This window comes from Apiospora kogelbergensis (assembly GCF_038363985.1).
Source record: "Apiospora kogelbergensis strain CBS 113332 chromosome Unknown utg000001l_segment0_segment0, whole genome shotgun sequence".
Classification (NCBI taxonomy): Eukaryota; Fungi; Ascomycota; class Sordariomycetes; order Amphisphaeriales; family Apiosporaceae; genus Apiospora; species Apiospora kogelbergensis.
The window spans coordinates 3,791,097-3,815,662 of record NW_027117418.1 but is presented as its reverse complement, the minus strand read 5'-3'; the positions used below and the strand labels follow the sequence as shown (position 1 = coordinate 3,815,662).

Below are 24,566 nucleotides of genomic sequence, written 5' to 3'. Positions count from 1 at the left end.
GCAAGTAAATTGCTGACTTGGGAAAGGTTGTCAGCGGCTAGGCAGGAATAGTAAGTTGGTGACGGCGACTGCGACTGGGCTTCTACGGGTTTTCTATCTTGGGCCATGTCGAAACGGAACAGCCGCTCTGATAGGACGAGGACTGCATGCCAGGCCATGGACGCTACGTTTCAGATTATTTACGGCATCCTGTTGGTTGTGTGACGGAGATGCGCATGCAGGAGCAGGGGATGATGATGATTGTGCTCCGAGGTTCATCACGTTTTCTTGACATACCTGCATACGTGCATACGTGCACACGTGCATACCTGCATGCCTGCATGCCTGCATACCTGCATACATGCGTTTCGTTCTTGGTGGTTTCAGCCCAGCTGTCTGTCGTCTGGACTCACGTCAGGGCTGATGAAGCAGCCTCAGCTAAACGACTTGCTCCATCTGCCGTCCCTGGCCCTGGCCCTGACTCGCCGGCTCGCGGCATTGACGCATTTGTATACACAGACCGAGTACGTGTTGCCCTTCACCCCTTCACCCCTTCACCCCCGCACTGCTGCAATGTGCGTCGTATCTTTAGCATGCTCGCCGGGCGGTTAGGCGATTAAAATAGAAGGCCAAGCCGCCAAATCCGGATCGGCCAGGGGTCGGGTCCAGGGTTCTCCCAAAAATAGCTCCCGACCCCTGGACAGATGATCCCCAAGATCTGCACCTGCATATGTACATACATACAGACTGATGCCCCTCATCACTATCACCCACTTAGTGACCCTATCACCACCACCAGCCAGACCACATCAACAGTGAAGCTGACGACGTCTTTCCTCGATTCCACCTGTACAGATATATCTTGCCCCTCCGTCTGCTTCTCCATCTGCGTCTGCATCTACATCAGAATTTGATTGATCAATCAATCATCCTGGCCAATCGCCTTCCCTCTTCTATCCCTCCTAAGCGCTCCCTTCGTACAGACGTCTTCACATCTAATAATAGTCTTGGTTGAGAATCGCTTCTGTCATTCATGCAAAGAAAGGGTGCTATGTGTATGCCTTGTACGAGCTACTGCTGTATCCGAGCTCGCCATCAAAGCGGCAACTGTCTTTGCCCAATTCTTCATCCACCGCACATTCTGGGCTGCTCAACGAGAGCCCGTCTCGACATTCTATGCAACCAACATAACTCTTACAACAGGTCGGCCGATCCCGGGCCCTCTAAGCCTGCGCAATCAACCGTGGGGAAACCGTGAGGCCGTAATCGTCGTTCCCTTCCGTGAGACGCCAAACACACCTGTGCTATGCATTCGGCCATCCAGACACCGTGGTCGAGACCGCATCAAATCGCCGGCGCAAAGAAAAGAGGGAGGAGGGGAAAGAGAGAGAGAGGGAAAATTAAACACCAAAATATAAAAACCCCATGTTGTAGACTGTGGCTGTCATCATTCATAAATCCCAACCGTCTTGTCTCTCGGTCTTGGGTTGTTTGCACGTGCGCTTGTCGGTAACTAGCCCCATATCATTCACTGCATGTCTGCATCGTGAAGTTCGCCCATGGCCTGCATGCTGAGGTCGGCCAAACTGTCCATTTGTTCCGACGAGGCGATGGAGTTGTCCCAATCTTCATTCAATCAGCTCAACTCATCTAGGGTGGCCGAGGAAGAGGAATCGCTCCACGTACCAGATCCATCCTCCTCGATCTCGTCGACCGTGAGGCGTCTCACTGGCTCTAGCACCACTAAAACAGTCCCGAGTTAGCTTGGATGCCCATACATCATGCCTTGTCCTCTCACAGCTTACCTTGCCGCAGCTCCTGATACTGCTCTTTCAAGCCGCCCATATCAAACTCCGCACTGAAGTATCCATCGCATTGGTTGATGATCAACTCCAAGCGTCCAACGGGGTCTCTGGGTGCCTGAACCCCTCGGGCCACATAAGTATCCCGTAGGTATGCCAGGCACTCGATCGCAATTTCGGCACCTGCCCGGGCGACCGCCTGGGACCGGATGGCACCACCGTCCTCCTCGCTAAAGCTGGGCGACTTGCCATGAGTAAACACAACATCGTGGAGAAACAGCTCGGTGGAGTAGCTCGCTGCTCGGTCGACCGACCCAAGCAGACCAGGAACCCAACGTGACAGGTTGGCCAACCCTTGAAGCTCCACGTCGTCCAGGCTCTTCTGTGACACCCGGGAGCTGTCAAAGGTTTCCTTAAAGAAGTCAAGAAAGTTCATGCCCTCGGCACTATTCTGCAGTGTCATGGCCTGTGTGTTCACGTGACTAATAAGAAGTTCGACGTTTTGCGGCTGGGTACTGGCTTGAACATACAACACCGCCATACGGAGGTAAGGGGCCACAGCGTGCGAGACCATTTGACCAGTGATGCGAGAACGTAATGTCGCAAATACTTTGTCGTCCATCAACGGATTCAACTCCATCAGCCGGCCGATAATGGAATCAGTGGCGACTGAATTCTGGTCAATCAGTATCAGCTTGTCGATAAAGACTGCAGCTTGGTGGCCGGGCCAAGTTAAGTGAAGCAAGTTGATTTCTCGAGTAGTATAGGGGATAGTCTGTTCTCGAAGCGATGTGGCCAAACGTCCGTTGGTGTCTTCCGGCATGTGGGAAGCAGGGCTAACTGCCGTATCCATGACGCCCATCAGCGTATCAATCAAAGCGATGACGTTCTCGTAGTTGGGAGGCTTCGTGGCCATTCTCCTATTGACCACAGTAACAAGACGTGAGTATTGCAACGACATTTGTTCCAGATTTGCATCAGCAGCAACCGTCATGAGGAGCTTTTCAAGAAAGTCAGCTTCCAGTAGGACGGCCGCCTCGGCTCTTCCAAGCTGCGCAAAATCTTCCATAACGCCAAAGAACTCGGGCCAGGCACGGATCGAACTGTGAAAGGTCTCCCAGAGCCGGACGAATATACCGCCAGCAGACATGAGCAGAGTGTCTGCCAATTTCGGTCGGCACCCATCCACACTCGAGACACCGTATTCGACGGGGTAGTGTTGTTTGATGGTGCTCAGTACATAAATGAACACGCTACCCATCTGGTGTCTGATTGCCGACTCAGCATTCCGCTGCACAAAGTTGCGGATAGACTCGGGTCGCGTCTCGAAGTACTTGAAAACCATGTAACAGCACCGAGGGCATCGTTTGCATACATTGACCAGGACATGGTACAAAGAATCAAAATCGGGCGTCTCCTTAGCTCGGGAAGCCACTTGATCTAGATGGCCAATTGCAACTCGAATTGCGATATCCTGTATCGTATGGTCTTCGGTACAATCACCGTCCCATGCATTTGCAAGGACCTTGACGACGAACGGGATGTGTGTGGGATCGTTAGTGCAATGTCTGTGCATAATAGCCCAGTTTTCCTCCTTGATGGCAATCTCAAGATCAGAGGGTAAGGCAAACTTCAGAGGACCAGGTATCCCGGAAGCGACCAGTGCATCTTGTTCTCTCTTGAGAGAAGATGATCTCTGGTAGAAGAGCATGTATGCGCTATAGACCTTTTCGTACACGTGTCCATTATCGAAGTGTGGGCGATAGTCTGGGCCGCCAAAGCAAGCACTCGCCAATAAAGAAGGATCCCATGTGGTCACCGAATCATCATTGAACTCCACCCAAGGTGCAGTACTGGTACTGGGCCGTTCTCGGATATACGAGTAGTAATGGCCAGACTCAGCAGTGCCTGAGTGAACCAAAACACCGACCAACTCAAACGTGTCGGGCTCTGCCGTAGCTGACGGGTCGCTGAGGTGCTCGATAGTGTAAGGTTGCATGTCGATCTTGCTCGGGAAGGGAAAATAATCGTTGATTTTGCTCCGCTGAAGAGTCCTTAGGTTAAAATCAAACCTCTTCAGGTGGAAGATGAGGTTATCTGGGATGTCTTTGAGGCAGGCCCGCTTGACCGCATCTACATGCCGGTCACAAGTTTCGCATTTGTACTTGTTGTCTCCTTCCATGATCTCGCCGTCAACGTATGCCTGGAGACTTGCCTCAAGCCCAGCCTTGCCTTTGATGTCACACTGGATGGCCGAGAATGGTTCCATACGCTCAGAAACATGCTCACACTCTTTCGACTTGACTTGCTGGACAAGCTGGCCTCCGTAAATTGACTTCAGTGTCTTCTTGGCAGTCTCGGTCGGAAGTTGTGCCTCCCATCGATCGAAGAGCAGATTGTAGAACTCGTCAACGTCCATTTGATTGTGGATATCGATAAGAGTTTCATCATATGTCTTGATCGACGCCACGCAGTTCTGCGGGTCTACAAACCTGCGAATGCTCCCCTGCAAATTTGCAAATAGAACCTGCGTCTCACTAAGAAGCTGGTGTTCATCTGTGTCCATAATGGGCCTCTCGAGCATGAAGCGACGAAACCCGGTGTTCATGAACAGCTGAGTGAACAATGAATTCAAGTAACACGTGTTGGAGAGATTTCGCAGTCCTGGGTATCCACTTGATGATCGGATGGCCTTGGTCCGTTCAAAAAGGTGAGGCAATTCATACCTGTATGGCTCTTCAAGTTGATCAACTCGATACTTTGTCAGCCCGTCTAGACTGCGCAGTAGAGCCTTCAATTGACCGGGTGTCTCATGAGCCAAAGTGGCAAGAATGTCGCATAGCATGTTCCTTACAGAGGAGTTCAAGACGACTTCTGGCACAAGGGGGCCTTCCTCATTCTCCTCAGGAAACAAATGCTTACGAAAGGCAACCTTCAGAAAGTTTGGAGGTAGCTGTAGCGGCTCATTTCGGGCACGCAAATGTCGAGCCCCATGGTGCAAAATGGAAAGCAGGCCATGAGATACCACATCCACTCGCTCAGGGTGAGATATGTCTTCGGCGCTGCCATGCTGAAGCAAGAGGTCGCCACATTGGAAAAGACAACCCCGGATGTCTAGGACGGGTGAGTCCGAATCACCTAGCTTCTTGAGGAGAACGCCAGCGAGACTAAAGACTTCCTCGCTTTTCCTGGGGCCCTGACAGCGCGCGGTAGCAGCTCAAAGGCGACAGGCCAGAAGAACTCGGCGAATCCCAAGGCAGGTGTACCAGAGGGGCCATGGCTGTACATGCTTTTGGCGCTTATTAACTTGCCAACCACCGTCCTCACATACACCCTGTCATCATCAAGTAAAAGACTCTGTACGACTTGTTTCGCAGCAGGACTCTTCTTGAATGAATCCCAGAAACCATTGCTGCGGGCACAACATTCAAGCAAAGCCTCGAGGCTCCGGCCGATCAGATCCATACTGTTTTGGGTGGATGTCGCATCGGCAGCAAGATACAGTATGGCCAGAAGACGCTCCAAAAGAACCGGACTGAGGTAATCGACAAAAGAAGTGGCAGTGCCTGATTCTATAACAATATTAGTCGGGCCAAGGCCAATGATGCACATCATTGCTATTACTGACCTTTCAGAAGCTGAACGAGATTATCAACCAGGTTTAGGCTGAGCATGATGCGAATAGTTTCATCTGTACATTGCCCGACGATTTCGGTATTGCAAATGGCAGCAACAACTAACGAAGTTGCCTTCAAGAGAGCTTCACTTTGGTCAAGCACCACCCGTCTGTGGGCCTCGGCGTTTGGTTCGCTTACCTGCGATACCTGAGCCTTGAGCCGACGTGTGCTTAGATACTCGCGAAGGGCGTGGATTGCATAGAGGCACTTGAACGGTTGGCCCAACGGGAACATGTCTTCAGAAGTAGCCGTACCATCCTCAAATTCTTGCAGGAAGGACTCATCTGCTGGTAACTTCACGAGGAACGCATATATCTGTTAAACACGTTAGCTTGCTGCACACACGCGCGCATGTTTGGATTGGTAACAGTACCTCTTGAGCCAATCCCTCCTCCATGCTCAGATATTCCCACAACTCCTTGAAATGACTCATGATTTCAATCTCCAATGGTGACGCGCCGGGCTTGATTTTGACTGGAGATAGCACTGCGCCTGTCTCTTTCTTGACTAGAATGAGGCCATCATGAATGTCAAGATCTTCTAACGATTTGCAGATTTGATCTTCGGTAGGTGAAAGAGGTGCACCACGGTAGAAGATGCGATAGTTGTCAAACCCTGTTGCTTCTCTGAGGCTGGCAAGCAAGGATGCTGCAGTGTTCTGTCGTCCTATACTAAGAGGCTTTACCTCTGTATGTGCATGTCCGTCAAAGGATTGGTACTTGAGCCCCGCGGACTCTCCTTCCATCGACCCGGGTGCTTGTAGCATGAGTGACCTCAAATCCGGGGCAGCAAAGTGAGCTTTGCTCTGCAGGGTTCGCTGAAAAGTGCGCAACACGAGAAGCGATCTGATGAACTTGAGCTCCTGCTCTTGTCGTTGGATCTCCATGTCCACGGTAGTCATTGGTTCATCGTCATCTCCGTTCGACGGGTCTTTGTTGAACGTCTGGAGCTCTTTTGCAGCTCCTGCCAGCTGATCCAGACACCGATTCACGAGACCAAAGTGTACCTTGCGAGCTCGATGAAGAGGAAAGGACATGATCAATCTGCTGTCCACATAAACGTCATTTACGAGCATTTGAATGGCATCTTTCTCGATGCTCTGGTTCGGCGCAGTCAAAATGATTTGCCAGACAAGCTCGACGATGTCCGTTTCGAGCCTGCCCTCTTCGTCAAAGACAGCGCTGTTTGGATCATTCACTAAGCTGAGAAGGCTGTAGCGAACAAAGTCCAGTGTGCCGTCACAATAGCACGCCGGCGGAAGTGTGGGTAGGTACTCGTGCAAACACGAACTCAGATATGCATTCTGATCTTGGCGAGAATGCTTCCGAAGAGCATTCAGACTTTGCCACGCAGCTCTTCTATCATCGTGGCACACAGCTCCTGTACCTACAAGCAGGTCCCAGAGACGCCGACCATTGGAAGGAGTAATGGACGGTCCATGATTCAATATTATCGAGCAGATGAGATCTCGACGTGCATTGTTAATGCTGCTGCCTTCCATTGTGTTTCCATACACCATGACGTTGCCAAGGTGCCGCACACGAGAGATTGTCGCCTCAAGCTCGTCTATGATCAGTCGAACGAATTCGTGCTCCTTTATAAGCGCATCCAGGTTTTGTCCTGCTGCTTTATGAATTAGCAGCGACAAGGCCGTAAGGCTGCCAGACGTCGTCGGCGACTTGGCCGCTATGTCGGCCATGCATTCAAGGACAAGTTCCTCGCGAACATCGGTGGAAGGGCCATGATGAATCAGTTCCTTAAGTTTCATCACAGCAAAGAGCTGAACCTCGGGGAAAGCTATGGAACCTTGGGGGTTCAAAACTGAAGACTCTCGCAATAACCGGAGGACGAAGTTGAAATGCAAAGCCGTCAAGGGAGCCAAAGAAGGGCTCGTCTGTTGTTTGTTCAGGGGAGTCTTTATCATCACATCGCAAAGGTCTCTCATGTAATGCGTCATTGCTTCTAGAGGCAAGTTTTGCATGTGTTGCCACATAAGAATTTGCTGGTCCGGCGTCATGAGTGTTGTGATCTTGGCCAGCATACGCACGAGTGCTTCTGCAACGCGAGGGTCCTGGGTAGACGTTACTGTTTCCCAGAAGAGGTTTGCTTGTGCAGCTGTGTAAGTACCGGTGACAATCAAGAAGCCTATTATGTTAGAGCTCTCTTGTGTGATCTCTGGATGACAAGTGGGCCCTAATATGTAGTCGATCAGTCCGGTGTTGACCAAGTAGTCTGCAAAGTAGCGTAAGTAGGCTTGTCCATGGCCTCCATCTTCAGGGGCCTCGCCTATCTTTCTCCAGGAATTGACAAGGTCCTGAGACAGCATTGTAACGGCGGCGACCCTTAACTGCATTTGACGGGATCTTATGAGTTTCACAAGAACGCCATATCGCCATTCATATGCTGTTGCGTCAATGGTAAACTTTGGTGCGATCTCGGGATGGTCTCTCTGATGTTCTCGCACGAGATCCGTGGCCTCTCTATGTTCTCCATGTAGACTGAGTCGGAATATCGTGGTAAGATGGGGAATCAGGCCGTTGGCAGTATCATGCGAGAAGTGGTTCAAGAATCTTTCAACCACAATACCTACTGCATCAGACACTGCCTTGAACAATTGGTGACCCAAGGCCAGATCTGACTGAGCCCGCAAGTAACGCGCCTCTGGAGAGCCTTGTCCAAATTCAACTGGGTAAGAGCTATCTTGCAGGATAGTGTCTGCGAGGTTGGCGACATTGAGGAGACTATCCATGGTCCGTCTCGGAAATCGAGCCAGTAGATTCAGATGTACACTAGCCACCTCGTTGAGTTTGGACATTGCTCCGCCTGAACATCTGTGGAAAAGGTCAAGTATCGTTGACATTTCTGGAGCATTCTCCATCGGGTACCCGTTCTGCTCTTCGTGCCGGCCAACGGTGGCAAGGCATGTCAGGTAGTTAGCCGACATCATGTCTGGCTCACCAGCTTCGTCGTTGAGAATAGCAGCCTCCAAAGCCCGGCAGTCATGGACGAGGAAAAATGCCGTGATCTGTGCTAGTTGTGAGAAAACACCACGAGCAAGGTCTCTGAGATCTCTGGTTTTCGCAAGAGCATGCCTAATTAATTGTGAGCTAGTATATATGGTAAGGAATAGAGACACGTACCTTCTATTTAGGAATATGTAGAACAGCTCAGGTAGGTTTGTCCAAAAGGCTTTGTTCTCGCCGAATGATCGGACAACAGCTGTGGGTGCGCTTCTTGCAGCGAGTAGGTACTGGTCAAACCAAGCCTTCAGGCTGACCAACACTTCGTCGAATTGGACATTTTCTAAACCAATCAGCTTCTGGACGCCAGTAAATCCACACTGCGGCGACCTACGTTGCTGTAGGAACTGAACAAGCCTAGCGACTGTGTCGTAGCAGCTTTCATCAGCGGAGTGATATGGAAACTGGAACATGAGTAATTCCATATCCAGGGTGTTGTGGGGTCCGGCGGCGAAGGCAGGTGCACGTATATTTGTAAAACTCAGCTCGTCGTGGCTGTCCTTTCTACTGCTTTTGACGGCGACGATTTGTACCTCGGAGTCGTCCGAGTCTTCCTCGTCTATGTCTCCCAAGTTACTTGTGACCCCTTGGGGCGAGGGGCCCATATCCATCTCGGATGCTTCCACGCTAGGCTTGATGTAATCTTTCCTAGTTCGAGCAGTCGAAGGGGAGTCGGGAGAAGAAGGGGCGGCAATATGGCCATCGGTGTTCCGCAGATTGATTGTCACCTTGCTAGAGTGTGGTTCAGTGATCGCATCCCGTGAATGTGAGGGAGGTGTGCTGGGTGCGGTGGGCTCGGGCGTGTCAACCCGCATTATGGCGGTTTCGTCAGGTATGTCCACACGTGAAGGCGAGGACTCGACAGATCTACTGCGTGACCCGGTACGTGAGGTTCGACGACGCTTTCGGGCGGATATGTCGCTGTCGCCGAAGGGATTGGGTCGTGTCGAGCAGGGCTCAGAGGAGACAGCACGATCTGTCGAGTCGGCCGAAGCTCTCGAATCCAGTTCCATCTGGTTGGTGCAAACGCAAATGAAGGAGCTTCAGGTACGTGTCTCCAAGCTCGGGGCGTTCGCACGAGATGGCTCGGCGGCTTGCAGGCTTCGTCTGTATCAGCATGTGGGTTGGAATGCACGCGTGGGGGAGAAAGTTGGACAGGGGGGGAGACGCGAGTAAGGCGGAGTAGCAGAGGGCCAAACCAACGCGGGAAGAGAAGGAAAGAAAAAGGAAGAGGAAAAAAACCAGGCTCAATCCCGAGCCACAAGGGATCGTCATGTGTTGGAACAAACTTGACTCTTCCCCAAGGTCGAACACGAGAAGGTGAATGCTCAGTCGAATACCTTACATGGAGACTAGTGCAAGGCAGTGACAGCATAGGCGGATAAGGCAGATAGCATTGGGATGGATGGACATGGGTGGGAGCTCTTGATGATCGGTGGATATCGCAGCTGGTAACTGCGAGGGACAGCTCGACTTTTGGATTTGGCTCACGTCACGCTAGGAGCGGGGGAGGGGCGAGCTTAGTGGCAGGCAGAATGGTGGGGGGGGAATACGGGAGAGTCGCGGGCATCCAACTTCTTAGCGAGTAACAATAGCACAGAGCTTTTGCTGCCCTGGAGACGAAGTACCTGGTAAAGAGATGGTGATGAAGTGGTGAATGGATGTCTTCAGTGAAATAAAATTCAAGAGACAAACGCAACATGGGGTTCGGCATGGGGGGACAATTGCGCTTTCAACGTGAGGCAGAGAGAAAATGAGAGGGTTAGCTCACATACCTTTGACGTAAGTAGTCCAGCCAGGTAGGCAGAAAGTACCGGAGCTGTGATGGGGATGGATGAATGGATATCAACCAAGTCTGCCCCTCAGGTACTAGCAGGAGGGACTGAGACTTGCTGCAACGCCACGGCAGCCTTATGGTATTGTCGAAAAATACCTTGATGACGGGCAGAAAAGAAGAGATCATATCCAAACCAAACTAGGGTTGAGCTTGGGTAATGGGGGATCCGAGTAGAGATGTAGGTTGGTTAATCGTTGTTGTCTTTGGAAGTTCTGCTCAGGCAAAGGCAAGGTCAATAACTGCCAAGGCCTTGGTAGGGGGAGGAGAGACTACAGAGGAAAACAGTCCGCAATCCTCGATGACTGGCGAGGCGTGAGTGACTGGGGAAGTTGGTTTAGGTAATCAGCTCGCGCAGCACACAACACGCAGTGAGTTAGTTGGTTCAGTGCCCAATCAGTGTCCGTCCAATGTTCGATCGGCAGGCAGCTGCAACAGAAGCTTGAGCTGTGCACACCAAACCCAACACGATAGATAGGCAATAGGAGCTGGAGGACCAGAAAAGATGAGCTGCAAGCTGCGGGGTCCCACCCTTTCTTGCCTTGGATTCAATGGGTCTTACAAATGTGCACTCTTGAACTGAACTATGTGATTGAAATCCCCAAATTTCCATTCGGGACTTCACAAAGTCAATTGGATTAGAGACCACCATTGACGTAGCAAATGCATGTGTGCGGCGTGTCTTGATCATAAGTCGCGCTTCGATACTCACATGCTATAAGGGCCAAGAAGGTGTATACTTAAGTTTTCTATTCACTTGGTCTATAAGTCCGCCCCAGTGTATCAAATAGTTGTACAACCCATGCTACAGCCAGGCCTAGAGTGTAAGGCTCTCGAAATCCAAGGGGGATGCGGCGCTATCCCGTCTTCAGTGCCGACTATATCTTGGTGTAAAAGGGTTGGCTGCTTGTGCCTGTATCCAGGGGTCGTAATCCGTGGTGGACTCCATCGACAGCTCCTCGGTGCTGATGCTAGGAAGACAACAGCAGAACAGTAACCTAGACAAAAGCTTGATGCCAGCAACGCTAACCGTATATAGACTCGCGCCATTCTTCTCAGCGCGTCAAAGCACGCGCGCCGGATGTACTTTATCTTTATCCTGCAGGTGGGCCACCCAACATCCATCTGCCCCATATTCAGTTGAAGAATATCCAACATCAGTAAACCCTGGGAAAAGGACGTGACTGTGACAGACAAAGCAGAGAATTATCTTCCAAGAAACAGCATACTGCGACACCGCTTCTGGCCAGCGACTGTCCACACTGGGTCTGCAAAGGCTTGCTGCTTTCTGCAAGGCATCATAAGCACGTGCGGTTTGACTACAGACCCTAGCTCTCACAGCCAACGCTGGGGTCGTATTCAGGACAGATGCTTCCAACCTAGGCCTGTTGTGCTTGCATAAGTGACAGGATGGAAAGGAAGAAACTTTTGTATCAACTCGATACCCCATATTCCGCTGTCTCGTGGTTTGTCTTTCCAGTGCGCCACCGCTGTTCAGCATCCCAAGTCTAACGCCTTTCTTCTTTAGGCCAGAAATCTCATACGATGATCAGGATGCCATCTTGGAGCTTCTGTGCAAGTAAGCCATCATTCCACACGTTACTGTTGTATCAGACTACTGCAATCAACAGCCTGCCGGGTTCTGCTCATGCATCCGGGTCGGCCTGGTGAGTCTTGATATTGACTGTGCCATCTAGCATCCTCTCGCCTCTTGGAAGCTTCCGGGCACAGCACACCCAACCGTCCCAAGGGAAACGCATCAAGAAACGAAAGAGTCATGCAGCAGGCCCGGCTGATTCAGCCTCAATCACCCCTTCAGCGCCTGCACTCGGACAATACGTTGATGTCGGTCTGGCGACTGTCAGTCGGAGCCTGCAGAAAGCATCAACCCAAGGCCACGACACTACAGAGCTATGTCGTCGATACTCTGTTATCTTCGTAGTCCGTTCTGGCCAGCCTAGTGGCATCAACAGCCACCTTCCCCAGATGGTGGCTGCTGCGTCTGCGTTACACCCTTCGCAACCCCCCATTAGACTTGTGGGGTTTTCCAAATCTTGCGAGCAACGCCTAACTGCGGCCCTTGGAATCCCTCGCGTGTCCTGCATTGGGGTCACGGAAGATGCTCCAAACTCGAAGGCGCTTATTGACTTCGTCCACAAGCGAGTGCCTGCCGTTGATGTAGCATGGCTGAGGGAAGCCGTGGATGGCGATTACAAGGACACGAAGATCAAGACTGTTGAAACGATAGATCGAAAAAAGCCGAAGCCCAACGGGGGTCGTGGTCAGGGTCAGGGGTGAATAGAAGGTCACGATTGGCGAATATATGCTCAATATTTCCATCCGTTATGGTGTTGCCCAAGCCTGTAGACAGAGCCAGCCTGTCCACGTGAGGTCTCATATGGATACCTAGCTTGGATTAAACTTGTCGATTCTATCTTTCAGACGAGGACAAACTGCAGGTTGGTAATGTCACGACGGCTTTGTTCAAACCGTGCTTCCAGACATTTCAACCCCTATATGCTATATGGGGTTGCACACAGCCATACAAACGAAGGAAAGGGTGTAAATTACCAACAGAGGCTTCTACACCTACCTATTAAATGCTCAACTACTCCGGTGCAGGCAATAAATTAAGAGCCAAGCCCTGTGTTCGAGAACGCTGACCGCCTGAGGCGATTAGCTGTACATTGCTGTGGCATGGGAAGCCGCCTGATGAAGCGCTACAAGTTCTCTGCAGTTGCCATATGTTCGGCGACGAGTTCAAGCTCGCTCTTTCCTCCCTGCCCTATTTCTTTTTGTCCTTCCTTCCTTCCCACTTGCAGTATACCAAGTTACGTGTCCTTGTGTACTTGAAAGCAAGGCCCATTTAATCCCAACTTGATCAACCTCGAGTGCCTGATCTCAACTTGGACTTCAGCTCCACCTCATCCTGTACCTCACTCTCATTTCCATCAACCCACATCGGCATTTGCGTCTGCACTTGTACTTTGGGATAAGGCAGATACTGTGGACAAACCTCTCGGCGTAAGCCAGGAATGGTCGTTCTCAACAAAGTCCTTCTGTTTGCAGTCGATATCAAGAAATATACGCACCCTCCTCCTTGGTGTCGTAGGTATGTTACTTCTCTGTCATTCCCCACGATGCTTGCTAGAATCCTACCTACCGCAATTCATAACCTGCGTACGCTAACAATGCATTTGCCAGAATACAGTTGTGGTTCGTAGGGAACAATTTTGTCTGTTTGTTCATCCTGTACTGGTCTCAACAACTTGAGATACAAATATAGGTGAGCTGCTTCATCGCGTTTGGCTACTGAATCGCAATCTCCATATCTCGAGTCGTTGCATCGTACATGATCCTTCTCATCGACTCAACAATCACCGACTAACTTATATATTAGCGGGCACATACATCTGGTGAAGATGGGATACACCCTCGAACAGCTCAATGCGGCTAAGGGGCTGCAAGCGTCGTTTGGCGCTACAAAGCCTCCTCGACCTCGCGGGCGTAAAAGCAGCGACAGTGCTCGTCGTGCTTCTTCTAATTTTGTTTCGAGCAGCAGCTCGTACAACCGTGCCGGCCGTAGTGGATCCAACATATCGGTTTCGGGTTCTTACAGAACTGGTTCGGCATCCGCCAATGGCCCTTGCCATCGCTTCGCTCCGGCCTCTGGATTGGGTTCGACGACATCCTCGATCGCCCCTCATCAACGTGGTGGAAGTTCGTTTCCAGCGGGCAGCAGCAATATCCAGCCCAACCACAGCTCAGACTACAACTTGTATGACTCACCTGGAACGCCCCGCGCTCCTCGACCTGTCCCAGCTACGTCTTTGAGTAATGTGCCTAGCCGTGGCCCATACTCGAGCACAGGTCCCAACGAAGCTGCTGCCATTGGAGCCCGTATTGAAGTTGGGAGTAGTAGCAAGAGTCAACAGCTGGACTATCCCAGTTCAACTTCGACGACTGAGCGTCGTAACAACCCGCATGGGGGACTGGCAAGCAGCCGTTATGCCGACGCCACCACTGGACTCTCGTCAACAACTGTATCTTCGTCTTCCCAACCAAGCGGCGTCAGTCACGTCAATGTTGTCACGGGTGCGAGCAGTCATACTGAGCAGGTTACCCGATCTTCGACTGCTACTCATGCCCTACGGCATGGCGGAGCCACATCAAATGTGCCCTCGTCTTCTCAGCCCAGCGGTGGTAATATTGTCAGTGTTGCCACAAACGGCCATGCCAGTCAGGACCACCATTATGGTGGACAAGGCACTAGCCGTTACTCCAACGACACTGACAACACTTCCCCTGCTGTACCCTCGTCATCTCGGCCAATTGTTAGACACCATGCCAGTGCTGCTGCCAATGTGAAAGGCTATTCTAATCAAGATGTGCAGTCTCCGGCTGTTTCTCAGACTCTGCAGCCTGGCCATAAATTCACCTTTACCTCTGCCAATGGATTTGGCGTCGGTCTCCCTTCGAATGAGAGCACCGGACGCAGTTCCTCGAGCCACGCCCGCGGCAAATCCAACACCTCGGATGTCGTCATGGTTGATCTTGATGGACAGACTGAGGGAGGTATAAAGCCTCTGCGTCTCCATGGTGGTATGCATGATTCTCGATGGGCTAATGGGGCTTTGGCCGCACATGTTTCTGATCCCAACGGTCCTTCTACCGACCCTTCCCACGGCTCTGTCGTCGCTCCGTCGGGCTCTACTTTGCCCAACACTAGTATGGTAAGTACGGATCCCTGAGGCGTTAGTCAAATTATAGGGCTGACATGATTTTATAGCCTTGGCGAACCAGTACTACGTGGTCTTTGCCTCGCTTCAGAAACACGACTTCTACTTCAACTGGCCAACTTGCGCAGTCGGGCACGCAGCCTTCACGAGAGCCAACGCCCCAATCTGGTCTACACCAGTCTACCAGTGGTGCTTCCTCTCACGGAGGCTTAGGCGCCTCTTGCCATGCCTAGTGAAGCAAAGATTCACTGATTCGTATGTTGATCCAAGAGTTTATCATCTCTTGCGATAACATACTATGCTGTCTTGAAGGGATACTAGCTTGATTCGTAACATCTCTGACACTGTCTTGTCGTTGTTAATCGACCGTCAACAGTACACTAATACGGCGGTTTTCTGTATTTTTATTTTGCTCGGCCCAGCGTTGCTACCATGCAGTCAAATCTTCGACGGATTTTGATGAGAACATCTCATTACGGTTCCCCATCGTCGGTCGCGGAACAGCTTTACGCCAAACTTTATTGCATCAGCACGCGTTAATCCTGATACAGGTTTTAACAGCAGTATAGGCATTGTCATCGATAGCATGAGAGCGAAGGCAGGCTGCTCCTCATATGAGTTATTGTTCACGAAGACTGGAGGATGAGAACGAAGCAAGACCGGATTTTGATGGATTGACTGGTAGGGTAGGCTGTCGCCTTATTTGTCTATTTCTGTAGAGTAGGTAGTTGATACTTGGCCAGCCGGGATGCCAAAATCGAGATCGATACATGCTCTCGAGACTTGATAGGCAGTAGTAATGATGAGAGATATACACGAAAAACCTCACTGTACTCTTGGCTAGGTTGCTAGGGCATGTCACCCGTATGATTTCAAGATACTGCAGCTAAAGCGCGCAGCAGCAGACGCCGGGTAGGATATTGCAACTATCTAGATCGTGTGAACCATGGCTGGGGACTGTCCCCTTGTATGCCTCTATCTCTGCACTTAATATCCAGCCGCCACCACTGCCGTCATGATATTATCGCTCCTTAAGCATAGCCTTCTCTACGATCTTAACACCCTCGCGCACCTTGGGGCAATAGTGCCGCCTCAGGAGCTCCCCTTCCCACACTGTAGTAGCAAACGGATTGGAGCTCTCGACGCTCTCGCTAAGAGCGTTGAAGACACCATCTCCCTTCCTCTCCTCCGTGTCCCAGAGCGCGGCCACCTTGCGGCCGTGCGTGCCTCCCACATCGGCCAGGAGCGCCAGGACAGCCTGCGCTGACTTCTCGGGCATGTGCAGGGAAGCCGACATGAGCTGCTTGGTGAAGGCGGCGAGGCGCAGCGGCGGTACAGAGCGGATATTCCAGGGCGGCAAGAGGATAGCAGTCAGGGAGCGGATGAGCAGGACGGTCGTGGTCTGGAGGTTGATCTTGTTGCGGGACTTGGCCGCAGTCGCGGATGGGGCGTCTGGGTCCGGAAGGTGCAGAGACTTGGCGCCGAGCTCCAAGTCGGGGTGCGTGGAGAGGGAGAGAAGAGCCTTGTAGAGATGGGCGGTAAAGAAAGAGAGGTCGAGATGCAGATCTCCCCGGGAGTTGTGGGCGTCTTGGCCTGCAAGCAGCGCAAAGGCGGTCACGGTGCAAAGGAGGGATTCGCGGGCCGTATTACGTGGGGTTGCCTCGAACCGTTCTTCTTCTTCATCCTCCTCCTCGCCGTTCTCCGCCGCGTCCGCACTCCGGATCAAGTCCTTCAGCGCTTCTAGGATATCACCAAAGAAATCTTGGTTGATCAGATGGGCGTATTTCGCCAACCCCTCGAGGGTGGCACCCATCAAGTGCGCTACCCTGGCCTTCAGGATACGGAAATACGACGCAAAGACGAGTTTGAGCGTTTCGCTTTGCATACGTTCTCGTTCCTCGTGGCTCACGATGGCATCAGCTTGGTCCATGTCCTTCTGTAGCGCCTTCTGCTCCTTGTCCAGTTTCTTCTGCTTCTTGCTGCGAATGTCCTTTTTGTTCTTGAGTTTTTTCGCTCTCGGTCCATCGGCATGCTCGACATGGTCTGTGGATGCCTTACCGCTGAATTCGGAGAGGAGCCGCAGATGGAGGAATAGATTCAATACGATTTCATCGACCTGGTAATCTCTTGCCCTCATCATCTTGGAGAGCAAGCCTACAGCCTCGAAAGCTGGGCGGCCTTCCTCGTCGTCCTCGAATAGTTTGATGAGACTGGCCGCGCATTTCTCGAAGTCGTTGTCCACTCTCCTTGTGCTCAGCTTGCCCACCAAGACCTTTACCAAGTCGGTTCGAAAGTTGAAGTGAGGAACGCTATTCAGCAGGGTGCATGCGCACGTTATGGCGACATTCGCGACAGTCTGACCCTTTCCAACTGCTTCACCTCGGCCTAGTTTCGCTTGTTTGGTGAGCTCCTTGATGAAGCCCTGGTATCCCGCAACCATTGCCTGTTCGTAGCCCCTGAGAGTTCGCACCCCTTTGACACCAGCTCCTTCGGACCGTCCTCCGTCTGGGGTCTTATTCTGTAACCCGGGATGACATCCTTGTATACGGAAAGCTGGGTGGCCATTGCGAGTTTCTGGATGGCGGGGACACGTGATTGCCCAATCTTGGCCAGGGCTTTGAAGGCACCAGCATTGTCCTCCGGGTCTTCTTGGACCAGGGTCGCAATCTTCGCTAGCTCTTCCTTCGCCTCCCGGATCTGCTGGGCGACCGGGATCCTTGGCGCCTCGGGCTCCTCCTCCTCGGCCTCGTCCTCCACACCGCTGGCGTCGGAGGCGTCTAACCAGTCCTCGTCGCTTACGACGGAGCCCGCATCATCGGCCGCATCATCGGCCGCATCATCGGCCGCATCATCGGCCGTTGCTTGCATATGCTGCAAGCGACCATCGGCAAGCTTGATTGGTAGCCGGGTGCTCTCTTTGACCTTTGCTTGGGCTTTCCGGGCTTTCGTCTCATAGTCCTGCTCCAGGTCCCAGCTGGCAGCGTTCTTGAAGAAGGCCTTTTGGGCCTTGGCATTCGACCTGCCATCGTCATCTGACGGAGGAGGAGTGAGCTTCCTCTTCTTGGCAGGTCTCGAGGCCATGGTGGTTTGCGACATTTGGTTTGTTGTATATGGGCCTTGTTGTCGCAGACCAGACTGAGATGGACATAAAATTTCCTGAGAATTGAGAGCCAAGGGTCCTTCTTTTCCGCTGTAGCCCCACCCTCCCAATAATGCCCGTCCAACCACTTGGATGCGCCCCAGCCAGCCAGCCAAGATAAGATCTCTTATCGCAGGCCTCGATAAGAAAAAGTTCTGGAGGATACAGCAATGCCCAAACAATACCATCACCGTCGACCACTACACCCCGCCATATTACTTTCCCTCCGTATTCTGCCTCAAGATGCGTCCCCTTACAGAAGAAGAGGTAACCTCCATTCCGCTTCGTCCTCCCCCTCCAACACGTCGGCTAACCTAGGCATCCTTGCCCACCCGACAGACCCAAACCGTCTTCGCCAAGCTTGCGTCGATATGCGGCAACAGCTTGAAGAACCTCATTGCGCCCATTGACAACTCGCCCAGCGCCGACCGATACGTTTTCCGAGTACAAAAAGACCGTAAGCCTTCTCACTTGGCCAACTGGCTGGTGCATATCCCTCGCGCCGGCTGCCTCTCCCGCAGGGGGTTTCGGCCTTGCGCAACTCTGCCCAGGCGGATACACTTTACATAAAAGCACATTTACTGATGGCTCCCGATCGCTTTGCGAATAGGTGTCTACTATGTCCTCCTCTCTATGGCCAACCTGGCTACCACTGTGGCCCGCGATAACCTGCTGAGCTTGGGTACTTGTCTGGGAAAGATGACCAAGACGGGAAAATTCAAGCTACACATTACCGCATTGCCAATCTTGGGTATGGATTTCCCCTAATCTAATAAGAGTCTACGGAAATGGTTTACTAAACATATGCCATTGCTTAGCGGAGCACTCCCGATACAAGATCTGGATCAAGGTACGTGATCGGCACCCTAATCCCTTGCTATTACCTCGGAAGAGCTAACACCGTGTGTCACTACAGCCTTCCGGTGAGATGCCCTTCCTCTACGGCGGCAACATTGTCAAAGCGCACGTAGGCCGCTGGACCGAGGATACACCGGAGCATACAGGAATCGTCGTGTTCAGCATGGACGACCGGCCGCTGGGCTTTGGCGTGACGGCCCGATCCACCGCCGAGGCGAGACGTTTAGCTCCTACCGGCATGGTGGTATTCCGACAAGCCGATGCTGGCGAGTACCTTCGTGACGAGGACTCGCTGTTCTCCTCTGGTTAGAAAGGCCGGCGGCGCCGATGGATGATTATCAGACAAAAAGGGGGAGGGAAAGAGGAAGCGCTCTCGCACTTATCTGCATCGATCAGCGGAGTTACGGTGTTTTGGAGGCAAAATCATATCAGCCATGGTTTGGTCATGGCTGCGATATCCTGTCGTCATTGGTCTTCTTTAGTCGTTTATCTAGCACGAGGAGGCTCAAAGGCAGCCAAATTTCAGCAAATCTTCGTCAACCTCCTATACATGTGGGGACCACAATGAAGAGTTTCGTTCGCAGATGCCTTCTAGCTCATTGATGGCGAAGGCGCTGCTTCTCATACAATACTCTCCGTAGTAGATGATACAGTGGCCAGCTACTCAACTGAGTATTCAGTTAACTATTGTACCCCAGCGGCCTAATGTGTATTATCCCTGGTGGAAGAAGTACTTTCCCCACCAAGGTGATAACGCCGTGACTAAAAGATAATATAGCCAGCCCAGTCGCCAAGTCCCTAGAGAGTTGCTACTTATGTCTATCATAGCCTCAAAACCGACGCAAACCCTACCCCTTTTGTATACTACGTTGGTGTAACTGGTCGGCTTTCGCGTAGTAGGAGGCTAACATTGTCCCTGTCTGCCACATAATCGCTATCGCCGTAATCGAGTATGCTGTGTATCTCGTTGCTTCTGTGCCCCTTAATCCGTTGGATCTCGCTGGCAGAGTAGTTAACCAATGCACGGCCGACTTCTTGAGGTGTGCCGTGCCACAGTTTTCCATCTGGACCAGGCTCCGAATTGCGCTCCACGACGACCACTCGAACTGCTTCATGTGAGGCGAAAGAGCCTTCAATATCGAGCACGCCAACGGGTAAGAGCCCTGCTTTGTGGGCGAGGGCACGGTGTGCACCAGCATCAATATAAAGAGTGCCGTGAGGTGCGAGGCCGTATAGAAGCCAGAAGTAACGATCCCGGATGGGCTCAAGTGAAGGAAGGAATCGAGTGTGTAACGGAATTGTAGCACTGTCGGTGGCCAGGGAGCCATTGTGCGAGTCAGACTGTGTTTCCTGCACGTGGCGGACAATCTGGGTAATGTTATCGGGTCTGGAGGAACGTGTGATGACCGTCATGACACCAGCCGATGTGGCAAGCTTGGCAGCGACTATCTTTGTCGCCATCCCACCGGTCCCAAGTGACGATCCAGCGCTCGAGACTTGAAGGATGTTAGTATCTGCCCAGTGGAGATCTGATGGCAATTACATACCGTCTGCTTGGACGCTACTAATGTCGTTTACAACCTCGATGGGCTTGGCGTCTGGGTTGGACCGTGGATTCTTGTCATAGAGGCAATCGACATCCGTCATCAAGAAGAGGAAGTCGGCATGGACCATGCCAGCGGTGATGGCAGAGAGCGTGTCGTTATCACCAAATTTGATCTCAGCGACAGCCACTGTGTCATTCTCATTAACAATGGGGATGACACCCATGTCCAGAAGCGCCGCCATGGTGTTTTGCGCGTTGATATATCTCGTTCGCTGCTAGTTATTAGCAGATTGGTGTCAATACCATGTTAGATGTCAACGTACATCGGCGATATCATTTCGAGTGAGGAGAATCTGGGCGATGGGTTGCCGATAGTGGCCAAAGAGGCTATCCCACAAACTCAGCAGACGACACTGGCCAACGGCTGCCAGGGCTTGCAAGGCGTGCAGGTGCTTCGGACGCTTGTCCTGGTCCATCCGCTGCAGCCCAACCCCGATGGCGCCAGAGGACACAATAACGACTTTGTGTCCATTCTTACGAAGCTTGACGGCCGTCGAAACGATTAGGGACAGGATCGGAAGCAGAGGCTCGTGAGTCTTCTCGTCGACTATAGAGCTAGTTCCTATACACTTGTCAGAAGAGTGCTCAGGTAATAAGCCCCACTATATTGATCATGGCAAGGGGAGAGGACGGGAGAAGACGGGCAGAAGACGGGCAGGACAGTCCAGTTTACGGTCCATTCCCTGAATAATGGTCACTCCAGACAACGTGTCGCAATCCGAACAACAATTCCCCTGGTAGAAAGTAGGCGAAGGGGGCACTGGGACAGCTGGATCAAACAGCTATATGGAGGAGTAGAGACGCATAGATGACTTATACGATAGCTCTGGTGGAGGACCACAGATACAGTGTATGAATCCAGGGGCTGGGCTGTACAGGGAACATTTTCTCACCAAGCTTAATGACGACAATAAGTGACTTGGGGCCTTTCATGTTGGCGGCAAATCAGAGTCAGTCGAACGATGTTGGTGAAGAAGAAAAAGGGAGGCTGCAACGGCGAGGAGACTCGGAGGACAGTTCGTGCATTATATGTATGCATGCATGCATGCATGTCATGGGTAGGAAGACTCACAGGGCGCATTGTCGCCTGTTGGGCCGGCCATCTTGTTACTTGGCGAGGCTTTGCAGAGCTGCTTTGGTTATGGAAGATCCACAGCCAGGAAAGATGCGTAATGGCTTCAAGAAGTCGGTCCGGATTTATGGAACGTGCATAACATCCAGGCTGGCATAACTTCCACCGCTTTACAGCCTGTGTACCGAGGTACTTGTATGGATATTCTTATCGCTTTCAGGATAGCCTCGATGGACGTTTTGCGAACGAGAGGTTGATTACCTACTATTGCGCAGAGCACCTTTCTTTTTCTTTTTCGTTTCCGAAACAGAAGCCATTGCATTCGCCCAGGTCATCATCCCGAGCCCAATTGCTCCCTACTTCCCCTCTTACGAGCAATGGCGCCGACACAGCCGCCTGGCGCCGTGTCCGAGGCGGCCTCGCCAACCAGCGGTACCGCGACGACCGCCGCCGCCGCCGCCAGCAACGCCGCATCGACCGACCTGCCCCCGATCGTCAAGAACGACCCGGCGCGGACGGGCTTCGACCCGCAGACCAAGTGGTGGGTCAACTACTTCAAGATCCTGGCGGGCCAAGTGACGCCCGAGGGAGTGTTCCACTACCGGGAGTCGCGGACGACGGTCAACGAGGAGCGGGACTGCAAGAGGTGTGAGGACTACCGGGACTTCGCGCTGCAGCACTCGCCCACGGTGCGCTTCTTGCGCGAAAAGGTAGAGGCCCTCAACGGTCGCCTCGATCGCGACAACGTTGTCTGCCGCCGCTGCCCCGCCCGCCTCACCGAGGACGGCGAGGTCCACCGCCAGAGCGGCGGTTTCAGCCCCGGCCACGGCATCCTCATCTGTTCCAACGAGGTGCGCAATAGAAGTCACCTCGAAGACACGCTGGCCCATGAGATGGTCCACGCCTGGGACCACCTGCGCTGGAAGATGGACTGGACCGGCGATAAGGACTTGAAGCATGCCGCTTGCACCGAGGTAGGTTTGATCTCTGGACTGTACAACTAGCTGCCTGTCCTTGCAGAAACTGACAGTAATTGCTTCTCTAGATCCGAGCATCCATGTTGAGTGGCGAATGCAGGTGGACGAGAGAATCCTTTACCCGGGGGAAACTGGACGTTGACACAGCAATTCCAAGACTGCGTACGTAAAAGAGCCGTGATCTCTGTTATGGCAAGACCACGGTGCAAGGACGACGTACAAGCTGTGAAGGCCGTCAATCAAGTATGGGATTCGTGCTTTTCAGATACTCGACCGTTTGACGAGGTGTACAGATAGTCTGTTAGGACGACGGTTTGTACAATAGCATCGACGGAGCCTGGAGTTAAGGATACAACGGATATTGTATGTCTGTATTTAATCAGGAATCTGTGAATACCAGCACTTCTCTCCCCTTAATGCAAAATCCCATGACCAGATTGAAACCCCCTATCCTGAACGCCTACTCCTAAGCTTATAATTGCAATCGATGCGTTTCATTACTTCATTAAGATCATTGACTCGACCCGGACTTGGACTTCTCGCGGTTTGCAGCTCGCTCGCCCTTTACACAATGCTTGAGAATCCATGGATGCTGTTGGACCTGGTCAAGAGGTATCCGCTTGTCGGGGTCAAGGACGAGGAGCTATTTGGCATATAGTTAGCCAAAGGCCAAGCTGCAAAGTGTATATATACTGAACTTACCTTCTTGATAATATCTCGTGCCTCGGGGCTCACAAACGACGGGATCGTCATGTCGGCCCTGGCGATCCTCCGTTGTGTCATAACAGGTGTGTCCTCGAATGGTGCCTCTCCAACCAAAAATTCGTATGCGAGCACGCCAAGCGACCACAGGTCGACCTTCTCGTTGTAGAAGTTGTCAGAGCCTCCGGGCTTGATCATCTCCGGCGGCAGGTAGTCTAGCGTGCCACACATGGTTTGGCGCCTGTTGTTGGGTGCGTGCACACTCCAGCCGAAATCTGAGAGCTTAAGCTCGCCGTGGATGCCGACCAGAATGTTCTCCGGCTTGATATCCCTGTGGATGACGTGCTTGCGGTGCAGATACCGCAGAGCGCTGGCCATCTGTGCGACGTACTGGGCGGCTTTCCACTCGGGGAACCGGTTCTCTTTGCGGAGGTGCTTGTAAAGCTCCCCCTTGCCGGCGAACTCGAGGATCAGAAAGACACGCTTGCTGTCGTGGAAGTGGCCGTATAGCTGGAGGACGTTGGGGTGACGCAGGTTGCTCTGGATCTCGATCTCTCGGCGCACCTGCTTCTCCACTCGGCCTTGTTGCAACTCGTTCTTGTGTAGCACCTTCAGGGCACAGATGAAGCCATTGGAGCGTTCGCGGGCTAGATAGACACGGCCAAACTTGCCCTTGCCCAACGGTCGACCAATCTCGAACATGCCCAGGTGGAACTGCTTGATGGTGGGCTGCTCGACGAGGACAACAGACTTGCGCTCTGCTTGAGACTCGTCTGACGTCCTTGAGCTTGAGCTGGGCAGGGGCTTTCGTGTGGGCGAGGGAGGTTGCGAGCCCTTCTTTTGTGCTGCTTGGGAAGGGAGAGTGACGGATGTGATGGTATTGCCGCTTTGGGACTGGAGAGCGACCTTGTAGAGGCCTGGCCTGCTCGAACTGTGTGCTAACTGAGTGGTGGTCGTGGCAACCTAGAACGGGACGAACAGTTAGAACGGCCTGCCCCGGCTGTAGATGATCGGTGCGATGGAGACTGTGTCTGGGACATACCTTGGACTTGTAGAGCTTGGTGCCATCGCCTGAATTGCTGTTCTCGTCGTTCACCGACATGCGCCCGAATTGGGCCTCTAGAGTTTTCGTCGCCATGATCCTGGTGCTGGTCTTGCTGG

At 52.4% G+C, this 24,566-nt stretch overlaps 8 protein-coding genes across 8 annotated transcripts; 3 read left to right on the top strand and 5 right to left on the bottom strand.

Annotated features, from left to right (window-relative positions):
* Positions 1 to 1,507: 1,507 nt before the first annotated feature.
* Positions 1,508 to 9,491, bottom strand: PG998_001208 (uncharacterized protein; the record flags this gene model as incomplete). The annotated part of the gene is made up of 7 exons (XM_066868026.1): positions 1,508 to 1,605; positions 1,666 to 1,722; positions 1,785 to 4,969; positions 5,113 to 5,353; positions 5,410 to 5,773; positions 5,832 to 8,550; positions 8,599 to 9,491. The coding sequence occupies 7 exons, from the start codon at positions 9,489 to 9,491 to the stop codon at positions 1,508 to 1,510; spliced, it is 7,557 nt and encodes a 2,518-aa protein (XP_066736441.1).
* A 2,231-nt stretch (positions 9,492 to 11,722) lies between these two features.
* On the top strand, positions 11,723 to 12,610 carry PG998_001207 (uncharacterized protein; the record flags this gene model as incomplete). The annotated part of the gene is made up of 4 exons (XM_066868025.1): positions 11,723 to 11,778; positions 11,841 to 11,891; positions 11,944 to 11,970; positions 12,010 to 12,610. The coding sequence occupies 4 exons, from the start codon at positions 11,723 to 11,725 to the stop codon at positions 12,608 to 12,610; spliced, it is 735 nt and encodes a 244-aa protein (XP_066736440.1).
* Positions 12,611 to 14,631: 2,021 nt separating this feature from the next.
* PG998_001206 (uncharacterized protein) lies at positions 14,632 to 14,910 on the bottom strand (the record flags this gene model as incomplete). Its single annotated transcript, XM_066868024.1, has 1 exon — positions 14,632 to 14,910. One exon carries the CDS (start codon positions 14,908 to 14,910, stop codon positions 14,632 to 14,634), a length of 279 nt encoding a protein of 92 aa, XP_066736439.1.
* Positions 14,911 to 16,072: 1,162 nt separating this feature from the next.
* Positions 16,073 to 18,132, bottom strand: PG998_001205 (uncharacterized protein; the record flags this gene model as incomplete). Its single annotated transcript, XM_066868023.1, has 2 exons — positions 16,073 to 17,494; positions 17,533 to 18,132. 2 exons carry the CDS (start codon positions 18,130 to 18,132, stop codon positions 16,073 to 16,075), a joined length of 2,022 nt encoding a protein of 673 aa, XP_066736438.1.
* Positions 18,133 to 18,433: 301 nt separating this feature from the next.
* Positions 18,434 to 19,358, top strand: PG998_001204 (uncharacterized protein; the record flags this gene model as incomplete). The annotated part of the gene is made up of 5 exons (XM_066868022.1): positions 18,434 to 18,457; positions 18,530 to 18,647; positions 18,801 to 18,941; positions 19,009 to 19,040; positions 19,107 to 19,358. 5 exons carry the CDS (start codon positions 18,434 to 18,436, stop codon positions 19,356 to 19,358), a joined length of 567 nt encoding a protein of 188 aa, XP_066736437.1.
* A 554-nt stretch (positions 19,359 to 19,912) lies between these two features.
* On the bottom strand, positions 19,913 to 21,587 carry PG998_001203 (glutamate 5-kinase; the record flags this gene model as incomplete). The annotated part of the gene is made up of 4 exons (XM_066868021.1): positions 19,913 to 20,544; positions 20,596 to 20,866; positions 20,918 to 21,216; positions 21,548 to 21,587. The coding sequence occupies 4 exons, from the start codon at positions 21,585 to 21,587 to the stop codon at positions 19,913 to 19,915; spliced, it is 1,242 nt and encodes a 413-aa protein (XP_066736436.1).
* Positions 21,588 to 22,103: 516 nt separating this feature from the next.
* Positions 22,104 to 22,730, top strand: PG998_001202 (Mitochondrial inner membrane protease; the record flags this gene model as incomplete). The annotated part of the gene is made up of 1 exon (XM_066868020.1): positions 22,104 to 22,730. The coding sequence occupies one exon, from the start codon at positions 22,104 to 22,106 to the stop codon at positions 22,728 to 22,730; it is 627 nt and encodes a 208-aa protein (XP_066736435.1).
* Positions 22,731 to 23,214: 484 nt separating this feature from the next.
* PG998_001201 (serine/threonine-protein kinase 6) lies at positions 23,215 to 24,543 on the bottom strand (the record flags this gene model as incomplete). Its single annotated transcript, XM_066868019.1, has 3 exons — positions 23,215 to 23,346; positions 23,406 to 24,368; positions 24,448 to 24,543. 3 exons carry the CDS (start codon positions 24,541 to 24,543, stop codon positions 23,215 to 23,217), a joined length of 1,191 nt encoding a protein of 396 aa, XP_066736434.1.
* Positions 24,544 to 24,566: the final 23 nt, after the last annotated feature.